This window comes from Coregonus clupeaformis, chromosome 24 (genome assembly GCF_020615455.1).
Source record: "Coregonus clupeaformis isolate EN_2021a chromosome 24, ASM2061545v1, whole genome shotgun sequence".
Classification (NCBI taxonomy): Eukaryota; Metazoa; Chordata; class Actinopteri; order Salmoniformes; family Salmonidae; genus Coregonus; species Coregonus clupeaformis.
In genome coordinates this window covers 28,885,868-28,906,527 of record NC_059215.1, presented here as the reverse complement: position 1 = coordinate 28,906,527, position 20,660 = coordinate 28,885,868, and the positions used below count along the sequence as shown (strand labels likewise).

The 20,660-nt window shown below is 42.9% G+C and overlaps 1 protein-coding gene across 1 annotated transcript; it reads right to left on the bottom strand.

Moving 5' to 3' along the window:
• Positions 1-2,614: 2,614 nt before the first annotated feature.
• LOC121538361 (serine/threonine-protein kinase pim-1) lies at positions 2,615-6,378 on the bottom strand. The gene is made up of 6 exons (XM_041846288.1): positions 5,978-6,378; positions 5,653-5,759; positions 5,456-5,506; positions 4,702-5,068; positions 4,158-4,334; positions 2,615-4,025 (listed from the first exon to the last, which is right to left on the bottom strand). The coding sequence occupies exons 1-6, from the start codon at positions 6,057-6,059 to the stop codon at positions 3,844-3,846; spliced, it is 966 nt and encodes a 321-aa protein (XP_041702222.1). The 5' UTR covers positions 6,060-6,378; the 3' UTR covers positions 2,615-3,843.
• Positions 6,379-20,660: the final 14,282 nt, after the last annotated feature.

Genomic DNA, 20,660 nt, shown 5'->3' with positions numbered 1-20,660 from the left:
TAGAGTTTAGATAGGCATGGAATTCCAAGAGTTCTTCCTGGGTCCCTTTATAGATCCCGAAAATGTCATCCAAATATAGGAGATAGGAGATTAGGAGAGAAAGGGGTTGAGGTCTGGATTCAGCACCACCTGTTTTACAAACATTCCTAGATATAGGTTAGCATAATTAGGAGCCATAGTGCTCCCAATCGCTGTCCCTTTGGTCTGGAGGAAAAAGTCTCCTCTGAAGAGAAAATAGTTGGAGGTTAGTAACAGTTCAGCCAGGTCCACAATACAATTGGTGCTGGGAAGAGCATTAGGGGGACGTTCATTTAGGTAGAACATGAGGGCCTCTAGGCCACCCTGATGGGGGATGTTAGTATATAGACTGGTAACATCAAAAGTACACAGAATTTACAGGTATATGAAAGTATGAAGAAAAAAAAGATGTATGCACTCACTAACTGTAAGTCGCTCTGGATAAGAGCGTCTGCTAAATGACTAAAATGTCAAATGTATATGGTCCACAGATTTCAAAAGATTAATAAAATCAATAGTCTCTGGTATATGTGGGGAGGGAGATCGCCCAGGGTTTCACAACATAGTCTACAAAGGTAGAGACATTCTGTCAGAGATCTGTTAGTACTCACAATGGGCCTGCATGGCGTCGTGCTCTTGTGAATTTTGGGGAGAGTATATACAGTGAGGGAAAAAAATATTTGATCCCCTGCTGATTTTGTACGTTTGCCCACTGACAAAGAAATGATCTGTCTATAATTTTAATGGGAGGTTTATTTGAACAGTGAGAGACAGAATAACAACAACAAAATCCAGAAAAATGCATGTCAAAAATGTTATAAATTGATTTGCATTTTAATGAGGGAAATAAGTATTTAACCCCCTTTCAATCAGAAAGATTTCTGGCTCCCAGGTGTCTTTTATACAGGTAATGAGCTGAGATTAGGAGCACACACTTAAAGGGAGTGCTCCTAATCTCAGTTTGTTACCTGTATAAAAGACACCTGTCCACAGAAGCAATCAATCAATCAGATTCCAAACTCTCCACCATGGCCAAGACCAAAGAGCTCTCCAAGGATGTCAGGGACAAGATTGTAGACCTACACAAGGCTGGAATGGGCTACAAGACCATCGCCAAGCAGCTTGGTGAGAAGGTGACAACAGTTGGTGCGATTATTCGCAAATGGAAGAAACACAAAATAACTGTCAATCTCCCTCGGCCTGGGGCTCCATGCAAGATCTTACCTCGTGGAGTTGCAATGATCATGAGAACGGTGAGGAATCAGCCCAGAACTACACGGGAGGATCTTGTCAATGATCTCAAGGCAGCTGGGACCATAGTCACCAAGAAAACAATTGGTAACACACTATGCCGTGAAGGACTGAAATCCTGCAGCGCGCGCAAGGTCCCCCTGCTCAAGAAAGCACATATACAGGCCCGTCTGAAGTTTGCCAATGAACATCTGAATGATTCAGAGGAGAACTGGGTGAAAGTGTTGTGGTCAGATGAGACCAAAATCGAGCTCTTTGGCATCAACTCAACTCGCCGTGTTTGGAGGAGGAGGAATGCTGCCTATGACCCCAAGAACACCATCCCCACCGTCAAACATGGAGGTGGAAACATTATGCTTTGGGGGTGTTTTTCTGCTAAGGGGACAGGACAACTTCACTGCATCAAAGGGACGATGGACGGGGCCATGTACCGTCAAATCTTGGGTGAGAACCTCCTTCCCTCAGCCAGGGCATTGACAATGGGTCGTGGATGGGTATTCCAGCATGACAATGACCCAAAACACATGGCCAAGGCAACAAAGGAGTGGCTCAAGAAGGAGCACATTAAGGTCCTGGAGTGGCCTAGCCAGTCTCCAAACCTTAATCCCATAGAAAATCTGTGGAGGGAGCTGAACGTTCGAGTTGCCAAACGTCAGGCTCCAAACCTTAATGACTTGGAGAAGATCTGCAAAGAGGAGTGGAACAAAATCCCTCCTGAGATGTGTGCAAACCTGTTGGCCAACTACAAGAAACGTCTGACCTCTGTGATTGCCAACAAGGGTTTTGCCACCAAGTACTAAGTCATGTTTTGCAGAGGGGTCAAATACTTATTTCTCTCATTAAAATGCAAATCAATTGATAACATTTTTGACATGCGTTTTTCTGGATTTTGTTGTTGTTATTCTGTCTCTCACTGTTCAAATAAACCTACCATTAAAATGATAGACTGATCATGTCTTTGTCAGTGGGCAAACGTACAAAATCAGCAGGGGATCAAATACTTTTTTCCCTCACTGTATGACAGGTGTGGTTTGCCTACAACTCCAGCACCTGCGGAATGTACCTGGATGTGCGTATGTTTGTCGGCTTTTGTCCTTGTCAACTTTGACATATGGTAATGGTCTACACCCCCCTTCTTACGCCACGAAAGAGAGTTGAGCTATGTTATCTCTGAGCAGGTGCTGTGTGGAGCAGTGGTGGAAACTTCTCTTGTTATTCATTGATGTCAATCTAATACACATCTGAAATATGATTGTGGTTTTAAGCTATTCTTTCACTTGTGTTTGTAGTTCAAATACCAGGTTCATGGTAGACATTATCTCCTGAAGTAAAACTGGGTCAAAAGTCAAGGTTAAAAAAATATTTATTGAAATCGTATAAAAATAGTTAATATAATTTACAATTCTAATATGGATGAAAACAAAGCAATCCAAGCCGCAATCATGCAACTAGAGGTGAAAACAATGTTGATGTATGACACACACTTGCTTACTCAGAACAATGTCAATTCATCCAAATCAACAGCAGACAAAAACAGTTACCATCAGTAGACTTTCAACATACATTAAAATGGAAGAGCTTTGAAGGTTATTTACACATATATACACAAACATCTGCTCAGAAGATTTCAAGCCATAAATATGGTCAAAATAAATTTAAATAATCTGTGGGCCCTTCAACAACTGTGGAATGAAATATACAGCCGAAATTCTCTATAAATAAATAATTCCACATAGCTCGAGTGAGAGAAATCACACATAAATATTATTCACCATAGCCTTATTCCTAGCCTGTGAGGTGACAGATACATGTTTACGCAAACAAAAAAGCAGAACATTTAATATTTTAGTGTGGTGCTTTGCATTGCAGTGTGCATTCAGGTCTGGGTGAGTGGTAGTTGTGTGTAGACCGGCGTTAAAAGCTCGGAGGTGGATGCAGGAAAGTCTTCCGGTTTTTGTTTGCACAGGTTTGTGTGTACTATAGGAGGTTCTCTGGCTGCTGTTGACATTGGAAAATGGCATAGGCTTTACTGATCTAGTCCTATAAGACAAAAGCAGAAAAAAAAAAGAAGTGATATGATGGCTTCATGAAATTCAAGTATTTCCAGGGTCCCCAACAATCTGACACACCGAAGGCACTTCGATTTGCTCCTCTTTGCTTCCTCTGACACCCACTCATCAGTGAGGCAGGGCAGAGTACAGTGGCTGGTTGGTAGCTAGCTATGTAAAAGACTGTCCACTTGTTCATACCTTCAGCAGAACAATCACATGAATAGGGATGGACTTTGTCCTTTCTGGTGTACATACTCTCACACCACAGCCAATATTACAGAGCAAGTCCTTCGTAGGGGTGAGAATAGCTTTTGATATTACAGTGTCCAATTAAGTAGCCATTAAGGATGTTTGGTTTTCATGAAGTCCAAAAGGAGAGTGAACAGGTGGGGTCTGGCCACAAAAGAAAGAGGGAGATATTTAAATAAAATCTGTAACTTCCTTCTGTATAGTCCATATTGTCTTTGGTGTACAGCCACGTCAGTCCTCTGTGTACTACTAGTCTCTGTCAGTGCAGTGACAGTCATTGGGCCACCACGGTGGTGAAAGCAGCAGGCTCGTGGCTGATGCTGTGCAGTCTGATCTCTGTGCTCTGCTCTGCTGGGGATACTGTGCTCTGCATCCATGGGTGATTGATGATGTCCTCAAACGATGGCCTCTCAGCAGGCCTCAGGGACAGGCACAACTTGATCAACTGCTGGCACTCTGGAAGAAGAATGGGGATAATGGTTAGTCAGTGCTTAGACTGGACACCCAATGACTAATACATGAGCAATATATTCCACTGGTGTAGCTTATTAGGTGTGAGGATGTTTTGTTTAAGTTATTGGGGCTCACCTGTGGATATTCTTCGTCTGAAGAGCACCTGGCCTTGTACAATCTCCTCGTCCTGCTCGAAGGGAATGTCTCCACACACCATATCATACAGCAGGACACCCAGAGACCAAACTGTGGCAGACCGCCCATGGTACCGATGGTATTTGATCCATTCAGGTGGACTGTACACTCTAGTGCCTGTTGATAGAGAAATAACAATAATGGTTAAATTCAATGATGTGCTCAATTTCTATGAAGAAATACACAGAATGCTTAAAAAATGGACACAAAAATAAACATTAAGTACTGATTTAATACATCTGTGATAACATGGATTAAACAATTATAAATAATCACTGCGTGCCTTCTATTGAGGTCAAGCGCCAGTGAGCATAACAGTAGGTCTGTGTGAGAGTGAGGTGGGAGGAGAGCCTGACATGTGACAATGTTTACAAACTTCGAGTTGTAAAAATGCACTTTCCCTCCAAAGGGTGGCGCCAAAATCAACACATTCACTAACCACTAAAATGGACTATGGTTAGAGTATATCAATGAGGATGCTTACCGTCGAAGTCGGTGTAAACGGTGTCTTTGAGCAATGCCCCGGATCCGAAGTCAATAAGCTTAATTTCGCCTGTCCGAAGATCAATGAGGATGTTTTCATCTTTGATGTCCCTGTGTACAACCCCACAGTTGTGGCAGTGTCGAACGGCTTCAAGAACCTGACGGAAAAAGTTATTTGCCAGCTCCTCTGATAAGGCACCTTTCTCAGTGATGAAATCAAAAAGGTCCTTGACCTTCTCCGATCGTTCCATGACAATAATAAAGCTGTCAGGTCGCTCATACCAGTCCAGCATCTTTATCACGCCCCGAGCTCCATTTCCAACTTTCTTCATGAGTAGAATCTCCATGGGGACACGAGAGCCATTGGGCTAAAAATAAAATTGAAATCTGGTTAATTTCAGCCGCCAATTGTGTGAAGGCAATAATAAACATGTCGTCCCCCCACGAATGATGCAGCGCCCCCCTCTTGGGCCAATTGTGATATGTCGTGTGACTAACATTTCTGTTAATTACTATAGCTCCCGCCTTGGGCCAATCAGTGTAATTTTGTAGGTGCCAGATCTCTATGGCAATATGCATCATTCACCCGTTTTGTTAAAATCGTACCAGTGCTGTCTGAGATATCGCACGCGACTAACTAAAGTACGAATGGAGACAGATCCACAGTCCCCTGGACAACAAAATACTATAAAATGTCCTTAAACTAAAATTATAAATGTCCTTAAACTAAAATGCACAACCAAAACCATCCTTACCAGCTCTCCCCACTCGGAGACCCGATCCTTGGCCACATGTTTGACAGCAACCTGTGTGCGGAAAACATGATCAGTTCAATTACACCTGATATTAGAGAGGAGAAAATATGCAAATATATTAATTGATTAGCCAACTTGTATTTATAAATATTTTTAAAGAATGCGACTGTTGGCAATATAATGTAAGAAATACTAACCAGTGCTCCATCTGAAATTCTTGTGCCAGAATACACCGTCCCAAAACCGCCACTTCCCAGCACAGAGCCGACCTGGTAAAGCTTCTCAAAAGGCTCCCTCTCCTTCCCTGTAAATATACAAGAACATACGATTAATACAACTCTTCCACATAATTAGTGTTATGTTACATGGTTGAATGCAAAGTGTGGAAATAACCGAATAGGGAAACGGTTACTGTAGATTACGTAAAATAGATAACTACAGTTTTGCTAGCCTAGTAGCAAGATAGCATGTTACTCGTTAGCTAATAGCGAACCACCATTATCAAGACAAGCGTCATCTAACCTTGGTGAACTTGAAGCTGGATTTTCGCCGGCATATCAACGGTGGAGATATGAGCGAACGAGTTTAATTTAGACAGCAGCATTCCTGTAATCCACGAAATTGAAGATTTATTCTACAAATATTCCGATGTGGGATCTAGTTCCACTATATCTGGCGCGTGACCCACGTTGCTGTAGGACAAAATGCGGCACCAATCCTCGTCTCATCCGGATCTTGCGAAGACTCGTTATTTGGTCCTTAAACGTAAACGCCTCCGTATCCAGTGAGTTGAAATATCGATTAGCCTAATGATACAATATGACTATTGATATACTGTACAATGACTTGTAAACAGTAAGCCAAATTGTAAAATTAAAAGAAAAACAGCTCCTAACGTTTTGCTAGGACACCGGCTCTTTGAATTTGAGTAAGGGCAGGGGAAGGACAAATATATATCCATAGTAAATGGGAGTAGCCACCACAAGGTCTATCGTCATTATTTTCTCCGCCCACCACGCATTCTCCACCAATGGTAACCATTATAGACCATACAAACTCACGTCAGTCATAGAATAAAAATAAAGAATAGAGTGTAACCCGCTAGACCAGCGGTGGCGGGAATTAAAACGCGCCAAAAGAAGCAACATTTTTCCTGCAGTTTAAGAGTAAATGCAAATTCAAGATCTAGGTGGGGTTAGCTACCCTCTTGCATGAGAGAGGCAGTTTGCACGTGAATGCGTGATTACTTGCTGTTACATTTACATTTTAGTCATTTAGCAGACGCTCTTATCCAGAGCGACTTACAGTTAGTGAGTGCATACATTATTTATTTTTAATACTGGCCCCCTGTGGGAATCGAACCCACAACCCTGGCGTTGCAAACGCCATGCTCTACCAACTGAGCAACTTATTATATTGTTTCATGCTTCAGTCTTTGGTGCAATATAGTTTATAAAAAATTTAACAAAATATAAAATGAACTGCCGTTTACATTATAGGAAATAGCCGATTTTGGCTACTGTAAATTAGATTTAGAGTACCTTAGAGAGTTTATTAGTAACATGCACAGAGGGGGGTCCATGGGGGAGCAGCAAGGTGAGGGGGTATGTAGCTGACTAGTGGTGGCTAGTCAGCAGCCTGATGGTCTGGGGGTAGAAGCTATTGGCCAGTCTTTCAGGTTTTTCCATGATGCTCCTATACTGCCCACATCTGATGAAAGCGGGGAGAACAGTCCGTGGCTCGGTAGCTGGGGTCCCAGATGATCTTCTTGGCCTTCCTGCGACACCTGGTGTTGTAGGTGTCCTGGAGGGCAGACAATGTGCACCTAATGGTGCATTCAGCTGAGTGTACCACCCTGTGTAGCGCCTTGCGGTCAGTGGTGGTGGAGTTGCCGTACCAGGCTGTGATGCTCTCCATGGTGCTCCATGGTGCTCCTGTAGCACACTGTGAGGGCACTCGAGGACAGGCCAAATTTCTTCAGCCTCCTGAGGTTGAAGAGTCGCTGTCGTGCCTTCTTCACCACGGTGTCCGTGTGGTTTGACCATTTCAGCTCCTCGGAGATGCGGCCCTGTTGATGAGGATGGGGGCATGCCCAGCCTGGTTCCTCCTGAAGTACATAATCAGCTCCTTTGTTTTGCTGATGTTGAGGGAGAGGTTGTTTACCTGGCACCACACCGTCAGAGTGCCTACCTCCTCCCTGTAGGCCGTCTCATCGTTGTTGGTAATCAGGCCTACTACTGTCGTGGCGTCAGCAAACTTCATGATGGAGTTAGACCTGTGTGAGGCCACGCAGTTGTGGTATACAGGGAGTACAGGAGGGGACTGAGGACGCACCCTTGTGAGGCCCCCGTGTTGAGGATCAGTGTGGAGGAGGTAATATTGCCTACCATCACCCCCTGGGGGTGGACGTCAGGAAGTCCAGGATCCAGTTGCATAGGGAGGAGTTCTGTTCCAGGGCCGTGAGCTTTGTGGTGAGTTTAGAGGGCACTATGCTATTGAAGGCCGAGCTGTAGTCGATGAACAGCATCCTCACATATGCATTCCTTTTGTCCAGGTGGGTGAGGGCAGTGTGCAGTGCAATGGCGATTGCGTCGTCTGTGGCTCTGTCGGGGCGGTAGGCAAATTGGAGAAGGTCGAGTGTGTCAGGGAGGGAGGAGGTGATGTGGTCATTGACTAACCTCTCGAAGCACTTCATGATGACGGAAGGGAGTGCTACGGGTCGGTAGTCATTCAGTTCAGTTACTTTCCCTTTCTTGGGCATGGGGATGATAGTGGACATCTTGAAGCAGGTGGGGATAACGGCCTGAGCTAGTGAGAGATGTAAAATGTCAGAAAACACAACAGCTAGCTGGTCTGCACATGCTCTAAGGGCGTGGCTAGGGATGCCGTCTGGGCCGGCAGCCTTGCGAGTGTTAACACATTTGAATGACTTACATAAGTACGTCTTCCGTGGAGACCGTAAGCACATAGCCCTCGTTGTCCTAAAGGGCTATCCTCGGCAGCTCAGAGTCGTTATGCTCGAAGCGTGAGAATAAAGTATTTAGCTCGTCCGGTTGGGCGGCGTTGGTGTCTGTGACGTGTCTGGCTTGTTTTTTGTAATCTGTAAATAGGCTATTCCAGAGTTTAGCCTATATGCATTATGGATTATAATGTTATCCTAATGTCATGCTATGCTGCGAGATTTCAATAGAATTTTAGGTCTAACTTTACAAAAACGTATCATAAATGTATCAAAGATGTCTACTGTCGCAGGGATACAATGTAGGCCTAGCCCTTTTTGTATCAGTTCATCAAGAACTTGGATCTATGGTTTTAGCCCCTGCTATAGGCTGCCTATTATTTTCACATTAGGACACTGAAGAGTAGGCCTATGCCTATTCGAGTTGGGAACTAATTCGTTTTTATTTGAATTGGTGAACAATACAATACACGTCTGTCTACTCCACACTAAAGCGCTATGTAAAATAGCCGCATACCATGCATTATATCAAATTAAGTGGCCGCGTTTTTAGTCGTTCGCAGGATGTGGGAAACTCGAGATGAAATAAATCCATTTACCCCCCTCCCTCTGCAGCCTTGTCTTTTCCTGCGCCACATATTCTTGTATGAACCCTTTCTCTCTATCTGTCTCTCTGAGGTATGTTTTGTTTTGCTATTCATTTTCTTTGTTGACTATAATTATGCTACTATCAGGCTTAAATGTAAAAGTTTACCTGAAACACAGATATTAAAAATTATGATTTTGTCATGTTGTGCCATATGGTAATTCATAGCAAATAGCCCCAATAGGAAATGCTCTCTCTATATATTTGCTCTATATATAAAGCTCTAGCACTTTGCTATTTGCTATTTGATTTTTACAGCGAGGGAAGAAGCAAAAGTGTATTTGTAAAAAGGTATAATTCTGTAATGACATTGTTACAGTGTTACTGCTTTGTTTATTTATCAATGCAAAGCACTGATGCACTGGACTGCATAAAATTGATTGTTTAACCAAATCAAATCAAATGTTATTGGTCACATACACATAATTTAGCAGATGTTATTGCGGGGGTAGTGAAACTAGTTTCTTAGAACACTTTATTTCTGCTTATGTGCTTATGTAATGTGCAATAACCTCGAACATGTAGGCCTACTAGGCAACCTGATAAGGATCTCATATGTGTTACAGTCTTAGATGATTTTTTTGGGCCGCCCAAAGTTTTGGGGGGGATTTTAGTTTCTGGTCGAAAAAGACTGTCAAATCACCAGGAATTCAGCAAAAAATGTGTTTAATTTAGAAATTCTGTTCCCAAGTATTCCTACTAATGAAAAAAATCATATGATCGTGTCTCAATGTAATCAAGGTTTGAAATTATTGTTATTTTCATTTACAATCTCTTTTTGGGCTTAGTTGTGGTCAATTTGAAGTGTACATTTTAATTGTGTTCTGGGTCCCCGACCATCTGCTCCGACAAAAATCGGCCCCGGCAGAATCTAGTTGCCTACCCCTGCTTTAGGGTGTCCACTGTCCAGGCTACAGGGCAATTTAGTATTTGATACTAAATTGGCCAGGGCATGGGATTAGGTGTGTGAGCAAGGGTGTGAAAATGGAGCTGCAGGAGAGCAATGTAATGCCAGTGTAATGGCCGCACTTCTCAGTGACGCTACTAAGGTGCCGATCAGCAAAGCTCGAGTGACAGTGAACATAGTGCCCCATCTGTCAAAAGTGACACTGTCTTTTATTAGCTACTCTTGGAAGCATGCAGTATTCCATCTGCCCCGTCCAATGTCCAAACTCAATTCCCTTACCCCGGCCATGAGGTGCCATTTGACAACCTTCTATCCATAAACCTGCTCTGATATTAGTCCTAATAGTGGCAGCTTTTCATGATGGGCGGGTTGACTCATAACCCACAGTCCCCGCTGTTATATCCGCGGGGTGGGTGGGTTTAGGGTAATCAAATATTGTGTGGATGAAGGGCGGGTAGGTGGCGGGCATGTTTAATAAAGAGAAAACAATGCATTAAAAAATCCATAAATGTATAATTATTGTGCAACTCATATCTAAAGGCTTTTATTATTTTTATCTGTTGTTAGTGCGTAAACCTAAGCTTTAGGGCTTAAGTGTACGCACGTCAAATACACGCCAACTGCCAAATACTTTTGGGAACTTGGGCAGAAAAAGTAAACATTGATCCAGTGAGGCAAAAACAGGGGAGAAAGACTGCCGCCTCTCATTGTAGGAAGTTGAAGGCTGACCACGGTACTGCAGGCATTGTTAGCATAAAACAGGATCCCCCATTATAGTGAATGGAAAAATGGCCAACTTCATGGTTAATATTCGTGAAAATAAATAAAACATTCAAAGACAATTATGGTACCAATAATTATTTGTAATACACCAGATATATGTAATGAACAGATTATTAGCTGTGCCCTGGACACCATATGTGAATTGATTGCCCCCCATCTATCCTCAGAGTTCGTACTGCTTGGTGACCTAAACTGGGATATGCTTAACACCCTGGCCATCCTACAATCCAAACTAGATGCCCTCAATCTCACACAAATGAGGAACCTACCAGGTACAACCCTAAATCCGTAAACATGGGCACCCTCATAGATATCATCCTGACTAACTTACCCTCTAAATACACCTCCGCAGGATCTCAGTGATCACTGCCTTATTGCCTGCGTCCGTAACGGGTCCGTGGTCAAACGACCACCCCTCATCACTGTCAAACGCTCCCTAAAACACTTTAGTGAGCAGGCCTTCCTAATTAACCTGGCCCAGGTATCCTGGATGGATATCGATCTCATTCCATCAGTAGAGGATGCCTGGTTGTTCTTTGAAAGTGCTTTCCTCTCAATCTTAAATATGCATGCCCCATTCAAAAAATTCTGAACTAAGAACAGATATAGCCCCTGGTTCTCCTCAGACTTGACTGCCCTTGACCAGCACAAAAACATCCTGTGGCGTACTGCATTAGCATCGAATAGCCCCCGCGATATGCAACTTTTCAGGGAAGTTAGGAACCAATATACACAAGCAGTTAGGAAAGCAAAGGCTAGCTTTTTCAAACAGAAATTTGCATCCTGTAGCACTAACTCCAAAACGTTTTGGGACACTGTAAAGTCCATGGAGAATAAGAGCACCTCCTCCCAGTTGCCCACTGCACTGAGGCTAGGAAACACTATCACCACCGATAAATCTACAATAATCGAGAATTTCAACAAGCATTTTGCTACGGCTGGCCATGCTTTCCACCTAGCTACCACTACCCCGGCCACCAGCTCTGCACCCTCCGCTGCAACTTGCCCATGCCCCCCCAGCTTCTCCTTCACACAAATTCAGACAGCTGATGTTCTGAAAGAGCTGCCAAATCTGGACCCCTACAAATCATCTGGGCTAGACAATCTGGACCCTTTCTTTCTAAAAATAGCCGCCAAAATTGTCGCAACCCCTAGCCTGTTCAACCTCTCTTTTGTAACGTCTGAGATCCCCAGAGATTGGAAAGCTGCCGCGGTCATCCCCCTCTTCAAAGGGGGTGACACTCTACATCCAAACTGTTACAGACCTATATCCATCCTGCCCTGCCTTTCGAAAGTTTTTGAAAGCCAAGTTAACAAACAGATCACCGACCATTTCGAATCACACCGTACCTTCTCCGCTATGCAATCCGGTTTCCGAGCTGGTCATGGATGCACCTCAGCCACGCTCAAGGTCCTAAACAATATTATAACCGCGATCGATAATAGACACTACTGTGCAGCCGTCTTCATCGACCTGGCCAAGGCTTTCGACTCTGTCAACCACCGCATTCTTATTGGCAGACTAAATAGCCTTAGTTTCTCAAATGACTGCCTCGCCTGGTTCACCAACTACTTCTCAGATAGAGTTCAATGTGTCAAATCGGAGGGCCTGTTGTCTGGACCTATGGCAGTCTCAATGGGGGTGCCACAGGGTTCAATTCTTGGGCCGACTCTTTTCTCTGTGTATATCAATGATGTTGCTCTTGCTGCTGGTTACTCTCAGATCCACCTCTACGCAGACGACACCATTTTGTATACATCTGGCCCTTCATTGGACACTGTGTTAACAAACCTCCAAACGAGCTTCAATGCCATACAACACTCCTTCCGTAGCCTCCAACTGCTCTTAAACACTAGTAAAACGAAATGCATGCTCTTCAATCGAACGCTGCTGGCACCCGCCCACCCGACTAGAATCACTACTCTCGACGGGACTGACCTTGAGTATGTGGACAACTACAAATACCTAGGTGTCTGGTTAGACTGTAAACTCTCCTTCCAGACTCACATTAAGCATCTCCAATCCAAAGTTAAATCTAGAATCGGCTTCCTATTTCGCAACAAAGCCTCCTTCACTCATGCTGCCAAACATGCCCTCGTAAAACTGACTATCCTACCGATCCTTGACTTCGGCGATGTCATTTACAAAATAGCCTCCAACATTCTACTCAGCAAATTGGATGTAGTCTATCACAGTGCCATCCGTTTTGTCACCAAAGCCCCATATACTACCCACCACTGTGACCTGTACGCTCTTGTGGCTGGTCCTCACTACATATTCCTCGCCAAACCCACTGGCTCCAGGCCATCTATAAATCACTGCTAGGCAAATCCCCGCCTTATTTTAGCTCATTGGTCACCATAGCAACACCCACCCGTAGTATGCACTCCAGCAGGTATATCTCACTGGTCATCCCCAAAGCCAACACCTCCTTTGGCCGCCACTCCTTCCAGTTCTCTGCTGCCAATGACTGGAACGAATTGCAAAAATCTCTGAAGCTGGAGACTCTTATCTCCCTCACTAACTTTAAGCATCAGTTGTCAGAGCACCTTACCGATCACTGCACCTGTACACAGCCCATCTGAAATTAGCCCACCCAACTACCTCATCCCCATATTGTTATTTATTTTGCTCATTTGCACCCCAGTATCTCTATTTGCACATCATCTCTTGCACGTCTATCATTCCAGTGTTAATACTAATTGTAATTATTTTGCACTATGGCCTATTTATTGCCTTACCTCCATAACTTACTACATTTGCACACACTGTATATATATTTTCTGTTGTATTTTTGACTTTATGTTTTGTTTTACCCCATATGTAACTCTGTGTTGTTGTTTTTATCGCACTGCTTTGCTTTATCTTGGCCAGGTTGCAGTTGTAAATGAGAACTTGTTCTCAACTGGCTTACCTGGTTAAATAAAGGTTAAAAAAAAAAATGAAAAAAAAAATGAAAAGAAAATCGCACACAGAAGAAGTAATTTAGTTGCTACTAGCAGACTGCGGTACCCTGGTCGGCCTTCAACTTGAGTTACTCAATGAGAGGGGGCAGCACTGAGCAAGCCTGCAACGTCACTTCCTGGAGTTGCTCAAAATGCGCATGTTATGTCTCCATGAGACACCATCTTAACCGACTTCATTTGGCTTCAATGAGCTATTGAGTCTTCACATTGGAATGACTGGTGTCACGTGATCGATGGCTTAGTCCATTCAAATATACAGTCATTGTGCAAAAAGGACAATGTTGGAGATTAAATCAATAAGAGAAAAGCTGTGAAATGGAGAGTTGAAAATAAAGAGAAAGAAACACAGTAGCCTAATGTTTGGGAAAGATGATGATTGTGAGGCGCTATACAAATTCAACAGTCACAAGACAGGGACGTCAAATATGGCACGTCAAAGGAACTGTACTGTTCAGATGGGTTAAATGGAATAGTAGCCCAACTGAAATCTGGACACTGACTGTAGGTCTATAAGGTACCGTCTGTAAAGGTGCTATCTTTATCAGCGTCATAAAAGCTGATAGTATTTCAAGCACATAAAATATGCATCCAAGCTGAACTGAAATCTTATCAGAAACATGTTGGGTCGTTTTCACAGCATCTACTTCCCTTAAAACTGGTCAAACTGATGTAATTTGGAAATGTTGCATGAAAAATCTTTATTGCATTTTCTCCTTGGTCCCTAAATGTATTTGCTGTGTGAGAGAAGCAGAGATAAAAGAGAACTTTACCGATGTCAACTAAATTGAAGCATTCATTCTATCGATGTATGACATACTTTCTGGTGAGTAAGGGTTTATTTAGTCTTCTAGGGCAACAAGTAGAGAAGCTGCATGTATCTAATTATAGACAAGTTGACTAACAAATTGTCTACCAAAATGTCGGAAATTCTAAGCAGAAACATAGGCCTATCTAAATTAAGCTTTAAAAAAAATCCCTGCACCCCATGTCAAAAAAGAGTTCAGGCATTTCTGACTGTACAGCACATTTTCTATATTTGTGGGTTAGGGTTGGGTGCGGGCCTCAGATTTTCACTTTATCAAGTAAACAATTGCGGGCAGGTGCGGGTGAACAAACAGCATCACTAGTGGCTTTCTCACCTCCATAGAAAAAAGAGAATTCCTCTGTGGAATATGTAGGCTGTGGAATATCTCCTCTACCTACTTGTTTGATAACAAGAAAAAAATTCAATATATTTTGCTTCCTTTTTGGGTCAAAAGAAAAAGTCACAATTTGAATATTTCTCAATGTTTTTTTTATGGTGTTTGTGTGAAATTTTCTCAATGTATTTCTCATGTATTTGGCCTTGTTATGTAATACCTCTTTATGCAATATACAGTAGATGCTGCAAGCCTGACAAATAGTCAATTTGTCACCATGACCCCAGAGCATGAACCTTTAGCCTTGCTCTGCCCTGACACTCCACCGACTGACAATCTAATGACATTTTCTGTTGTGGTTGTATGATTAAGATGTTTTCTGATTACTCTGGTTATCTGAACATTGTATGTGCCCAATTTGACCTTATTCGGATTCTTAAACTCCTATCAAGCAATTATTTTTTCTATGAGTGTGTTCACCAAAAAATACTAATCAGTTTGAAATTGTGTGCCCATCTGTCAACAACATTGTTTCCCTCTTCTCTCATCCTGAAAAAATATGTGATGAAAAAGTTGGAAGTCAGAGGACCAGAAAGTGGGGTGGGCTGGAAACCCATCCAGCCCACCCCACCACACACTGTCTCAGAAATACAGTACCTCCCACTAAGGAGGTGAGCAGAACAATATTTTTAGAGGTGTATAAAAGGAAGATAGTTTGGTGAGTAGTCTCAGTACCCCCAGTGTGACCTCTCTTCAGGTACAGTGAGGGAAAAAAGTATTTGATCCCCTGCTGATTTTGTACGTTTGCCCACTGACAAAGACATGATCAGTCTATAATTTTAATGGTAGGTTTATTTGAACAGTGAGAGACCGAATAACAACAAAAAAATCCAGAAAAACGCATGTAAAAAATGTTATAAATTGATTTGCATTTTAATGAGGGAAATAAGTATTTGACCCCCTCTCAATCAGAAAGATTTCTGGCTCCCATGTGTCTTTTATACAGGTAACAAGCTGAGATTAGGAGCACACTCTGTCCACAGAAGCAATCAATCAATCAGATTCCAAACTCTCCACCATGTCCAAGACCAAAGAGCTCTCCAAGGATGTCAGGGACAAGATTGTAGACCTACACAAGGGTGGAATGGGCTACAAGACCATCGCCAAGCAGCTTGGTGAGAAGGTGACAACAGTTGGTGCGATTATTCGCAAATGGAAGAAACACAAAATAACTGTCAATCTCCCTCGGCCTGGGGCTCCATGCAAGATCTTACCTCGTGGAGTTGCAATGATCATGAGAACGGTGAGGAATCAGCCCAGAACTACACGGAAGGATCTTGTCAATGATCTCAAGGCAGCTGGGACCATAGTCACCAAGAAAACAATTAGTAACACACTACGCCGTGAAGGTCTGAAATCCTGCAGCGACCGCAAGGTCCCCCTGGTCAAGAAAGCACATATACAGGCCCGTCTGAAGTTTGCCAATGAACATCTGAATGATTCAGAGGAGAACTGAGTGAAAGTGTTGTGGTCAGATGAGACCAAAATCGAGCTCTTGTTTGGAGGAGGAGGAATGCTGCCTATGAACCCAAGAACACCATCCCCACCGTCAAACATGGAGGTGGAAACATTATGCTTTGGGGGTGTTTTTCTGCTAAGGGGACAGGACAACTTCACCGCATCAAAGGGACGATGGACGGGGCCATGTACTGTCAAATCTTGGGTGAGAACCTCCTTCCCTCAGCCAGGGCATTGAAAATGGGTCGTGGATGGCTATTCCAGCATGACAATGACCCAAAACACACAGCCAAGGCAACAAAGGAGTGGCTCAAGAAGAAGTACATTAAGGTCCTGTAGTGGCCTAGCCAGTCTCCAGACCTTAATCCCATAGAAAATCTGTGGAGGGAGCTGAAGGTTCGAGTTGCCAAACGTCAGCCTCGAAACCTTAATGACTTGGAGAAGATCTGCAAAGAGGAGTGGGACAAAATCCCTCCTGAGATGTGTGCAAACCTGGTGGCCAACTACAAGAAACGTCTGACCTCTGTGATTGCCAACAAGGGTTTTGCCACCAAGTACTAAGTCATGTTTTGCAGAGGGGTCAAATACTTATTTCCCTCATTAAAATGCAAATCAATTTATAACATTTTTGACATGCATCTTTCTGTTCAAATAAACCTACCATTAAAATTATAGACTGATCATGTCTTTGTCAGTTGGCAAACGTACAAAATCAGCAGGGGATCAAATACTTTTTTCCCTCACTGTAGCTTGCCCCTTCTAGTTAATGTTTTGAAAGGTCTTGACAGAAGCGGGCCATGGGAAAGATTCCCAGTTGACATTAGAGCCTGGGGTTATGTGGGAAAGGGCCTGTGAGTTCCCAGGGGTCACATGGGGTCAACTTTCATGTCAGCACAGGCTTGGTCTGGGGTCACAGGGCACAGACATACCTGTCCAGGGGCACCAAGGCACTCTTCCAGGAAATTACCCTCACTTGTCTCAATTAGAGAGCTGCTACTGAAAGGCTGCCCTTTGTTTATGAGAGGAGTGATGAAGTAATAGGATCAAACTCTCTCTGTCCTCTGCTGCATTAACCCTCCCGTTGTCCTAGGGTCAAAATGACCCGCCACTGTGTTGAACCAACTTTATAAATTTTTATATTTTTTGGATCATTTGTGAGAAGGAGGCAGTGATACTTTCTTTAAAGTCTCACTGCCTCCTTCTCACAAATGATCCCAAAAATATACAAATTAAATAAAGTTGGTTCAACACAGTGGCGGGTCATTTTGACCCTAGGACAACGGGAGGGTAAAGAAAAGGAGGCTTTTAGCACAGGGTTTCAATAAGACACCTCCCTTGTTGTCCTTTGCCCCTCTCCTTCTTGAGGACATGTACACATACTGATGCCAGGGGAACTGTTTATAAGCAAACGAATGCACGCCAAATTACAAAATATCAGATAATTAAGTGATAATGCCCTCGAAGCCGGTGTTTGGAGGATATATTGGCACGGCTGTTGTTACGCCCAAGATAAGTTGAGGGCCGGCAAACCGTGCCAATATATCCTCCAAACACCGGCTTTGAGGGCATTATCACTTTTATACATCGGTTTACCAACAGATTCAAATAATGATTAACATATTTTCATAAAAACCTTATCTTGATGAATTTATTCATACTATTTCTTCCTTCCATGAGATATAGTCCCGACACAAATCTAGGGTTGCTACCCAAGCCGGCTGGTCATTCGTGCTATCGGTTCGGTTGCCAGAGACGCGACCCAGTCGTTAAGTATTTTTGTTCTGTATCTATGGACGCAACCAAGTTGTTCGTTCTAAATGTTCTATTGCCATACTGTCTGGCAACGTTCTTATCCCTTGCTTGCTAGCTAGCCAACTACGGCTAACTTACAGTCACGTCAAACAGTGCAGCCAGAATAACAGCAAAGTAGCTGCATTTGCATTTGTTTAAGCTGTTTTCTAGTGACAGTTATTTTGATACATCCATAACAATGAGCAAATGATGCAGGATTTCACCTGGCATAGAAAATGTGCTCTCTCGTCAGGACACTGTTATTCAGAGGAGCTAGCCAACAACACAGCTAACACAATCACTTCAAACTGATGCTGTAAATACTGCAAACAAGCTGCATTTCGTTTCATTTTACCTGTTTTCTATTGACATTACTTTGTAATATATCCATAAAAATGATGCCAGCTGATTCATGATTTCGACTGGCTGAGAAACGCTGTCTGCCTGCCTGTCTCGTCCCAACTCCCGACACGTTAATTACTATGGGACAGCTGGAGACCGAATTTCAATATTGAAACAATGTTGCAAATGTCAGAGAGACAGACAGCAAGGTCTATACAAATCTCCGCTATTGAAAACCAATTGCTAGTCTAAAAGAAATGGGAGATAATGTCTAGATGCTTTTTATAGTGGAGATGAAGTTTATAAATTGCATGGCTGGGCTGATGAGACAGTGGATTGCACAGTTAGATGGAACAGAGTAGATAGGCAATTCAACGTCATAGCTTTAGCCGGTGGTAACTTGTGGAATAGACACCGGCTTGAAGGAGGTTTTAACCAATCAGCATCCAGGATTAGACACACCCATTGTATAACATTTGATAACTATGATGTTACCCAGTTAACAGTTTATTAGACTCATAACAATATTCTATTTCCGTCATGTGTTCTACAATTACTTCTAGTAGTTGATGATGTTATTAATTTACTGATACTATTTGTAGGTAGACACTGGTACATATGAAATAGGTAATACAATTAAATGTAATTTATTTGGGGCAATAGACATTTGGGACTATTCCATCAGGTAAGATAATCACAATGGTCCTCATTTATGGGTTGGTGGTTATGCTGTCGTTGTTCTGTCATTTGTGATAAATAAATAAAATGCTTCAGCGATCGCCAGCGCTTGGCTCTGCACCAATCACAGCATTGTCTGTCAGCTTCCTGCTTCCCCTGTTTGTCTCCTGGCCTCTAGAGGTCAGCTGTGTTCCCCTTTTGCCTTAGTTTTTCCTCATGTGTCCTAATTAGCTTATCTATGTCACCTGTGCCTTGTTTCCCCTTGAGTATTTTAGCTGTGTGTTTTCCCCTTGTTTCTCACTTGGTTATTGCGTCCTGACTGTGTGTCTCCTGCTTTGCCTCACCGTGTCTGTCCTAGTAAGTTGTTGAAGTTATCTTTAGTTTGTTTTTCTCCCCTCGTGGAGTTGTTTTGTTTTGCCTCCTGTTTTGGAATATTAAATCTACTTGCCTGGAGTATTGCCTTGGGTGTTTCATTTGGGTCCTACAACATTTCCTCTGTGGCTAAGGGGTAGTACCCCCAGCTCTACACATCTGAGACCGGAGTTCTAACCCGGCTTGTGACATTGTCCTTCCTCCTCTTCTGTTTGAGTGTGAGGGTCAGGGAAAGGGAAGGGAAGTGATCCTCTGGAATGTGATTGAGTTAGGCATGGTGAGGAATGTGCTGAACTAGGGAGAAGGAGCGTTCATGTCACCCTCCCACAGAGGTTAAAGAGGCTAGGGAGAGGGGTTTATAGACAATGTCACAAACTCCAACAAGGAAATGTGTCAGAGAAACGTGTTTACCCTTTCTATCTGCCCTGTCTTTACATTAGAAAAACTATTCTCAATCCATCTGTGTGACTGTTTTGTTTGTTGCATCCTCCTCCCCTCCCCCAATGTTTACAGTTGATTTCCATGCTGTAGTGGGGTTTTCCCAGGCTGGGTCCTATTTGTCCAAGCTCAGTATGAAAACCTCCGTGTTGTGTGATCGTGATGTCATGGCCTAAAAACCACTGCATCCATGGGAAACCCCACACCAGGAAGTTCAGATGATGTTTTGACTTGATTATTAAAGTAGAGAACCGTAGCAGTTTCGACAGAACCATTTAGATTCCCATGCAGCCTCAGACAACAAAGTCCTCTGCAGGGGAAATTAAACGGCATTGAACTAATTCACAGAATTCTAATTGTAACTTTTTTACATGCTTTCATATTATGTGTATTTTTTATTTTGAATACACTTAATTTCAAAATATTTTCCTTATATATTGCAATGTATAGTTAAGTGTGTGTTTTGTTGTGAACTACAGATTTAGGATCTTAATTTGAACAAGTTTGTTACAGCAGGAAAATAATCCTGCAGCAACAGGAAATGTGAATTATTATGTGGATTATAATTAATGGACATTTTTGTAGGGCTTGATATAGTTTTCATAAGATAAAATCAAGTCTGACATTTCAAAGTAGAAATTACAAACTTCAGAAGCCTTTGTAAA

Coding starts and splice junctions, on each gene's coding strand:
- LOC121538361 (XM_041846288.1), bottom strand. CDS start 6,059: ATGCTGCTGTCTAAATTAAACTCGTTCGCTCATATCTCCACCGTTGAT. Junction 5,069..5,455: donor TCTCCGAGTGGGGAGAGCTG/GTAAGGATGGTT, acceptor TTTTATTTTTAG/CCCAATGGCTCTCGTGTCCC. Junction 4,026..4,157: donor CAGACGAAGAATATCCACAG/GTGAGCCCCAAT, acceptor TTCTTCTTCCAG/AGTGCCAGCAGTTGATCAAG.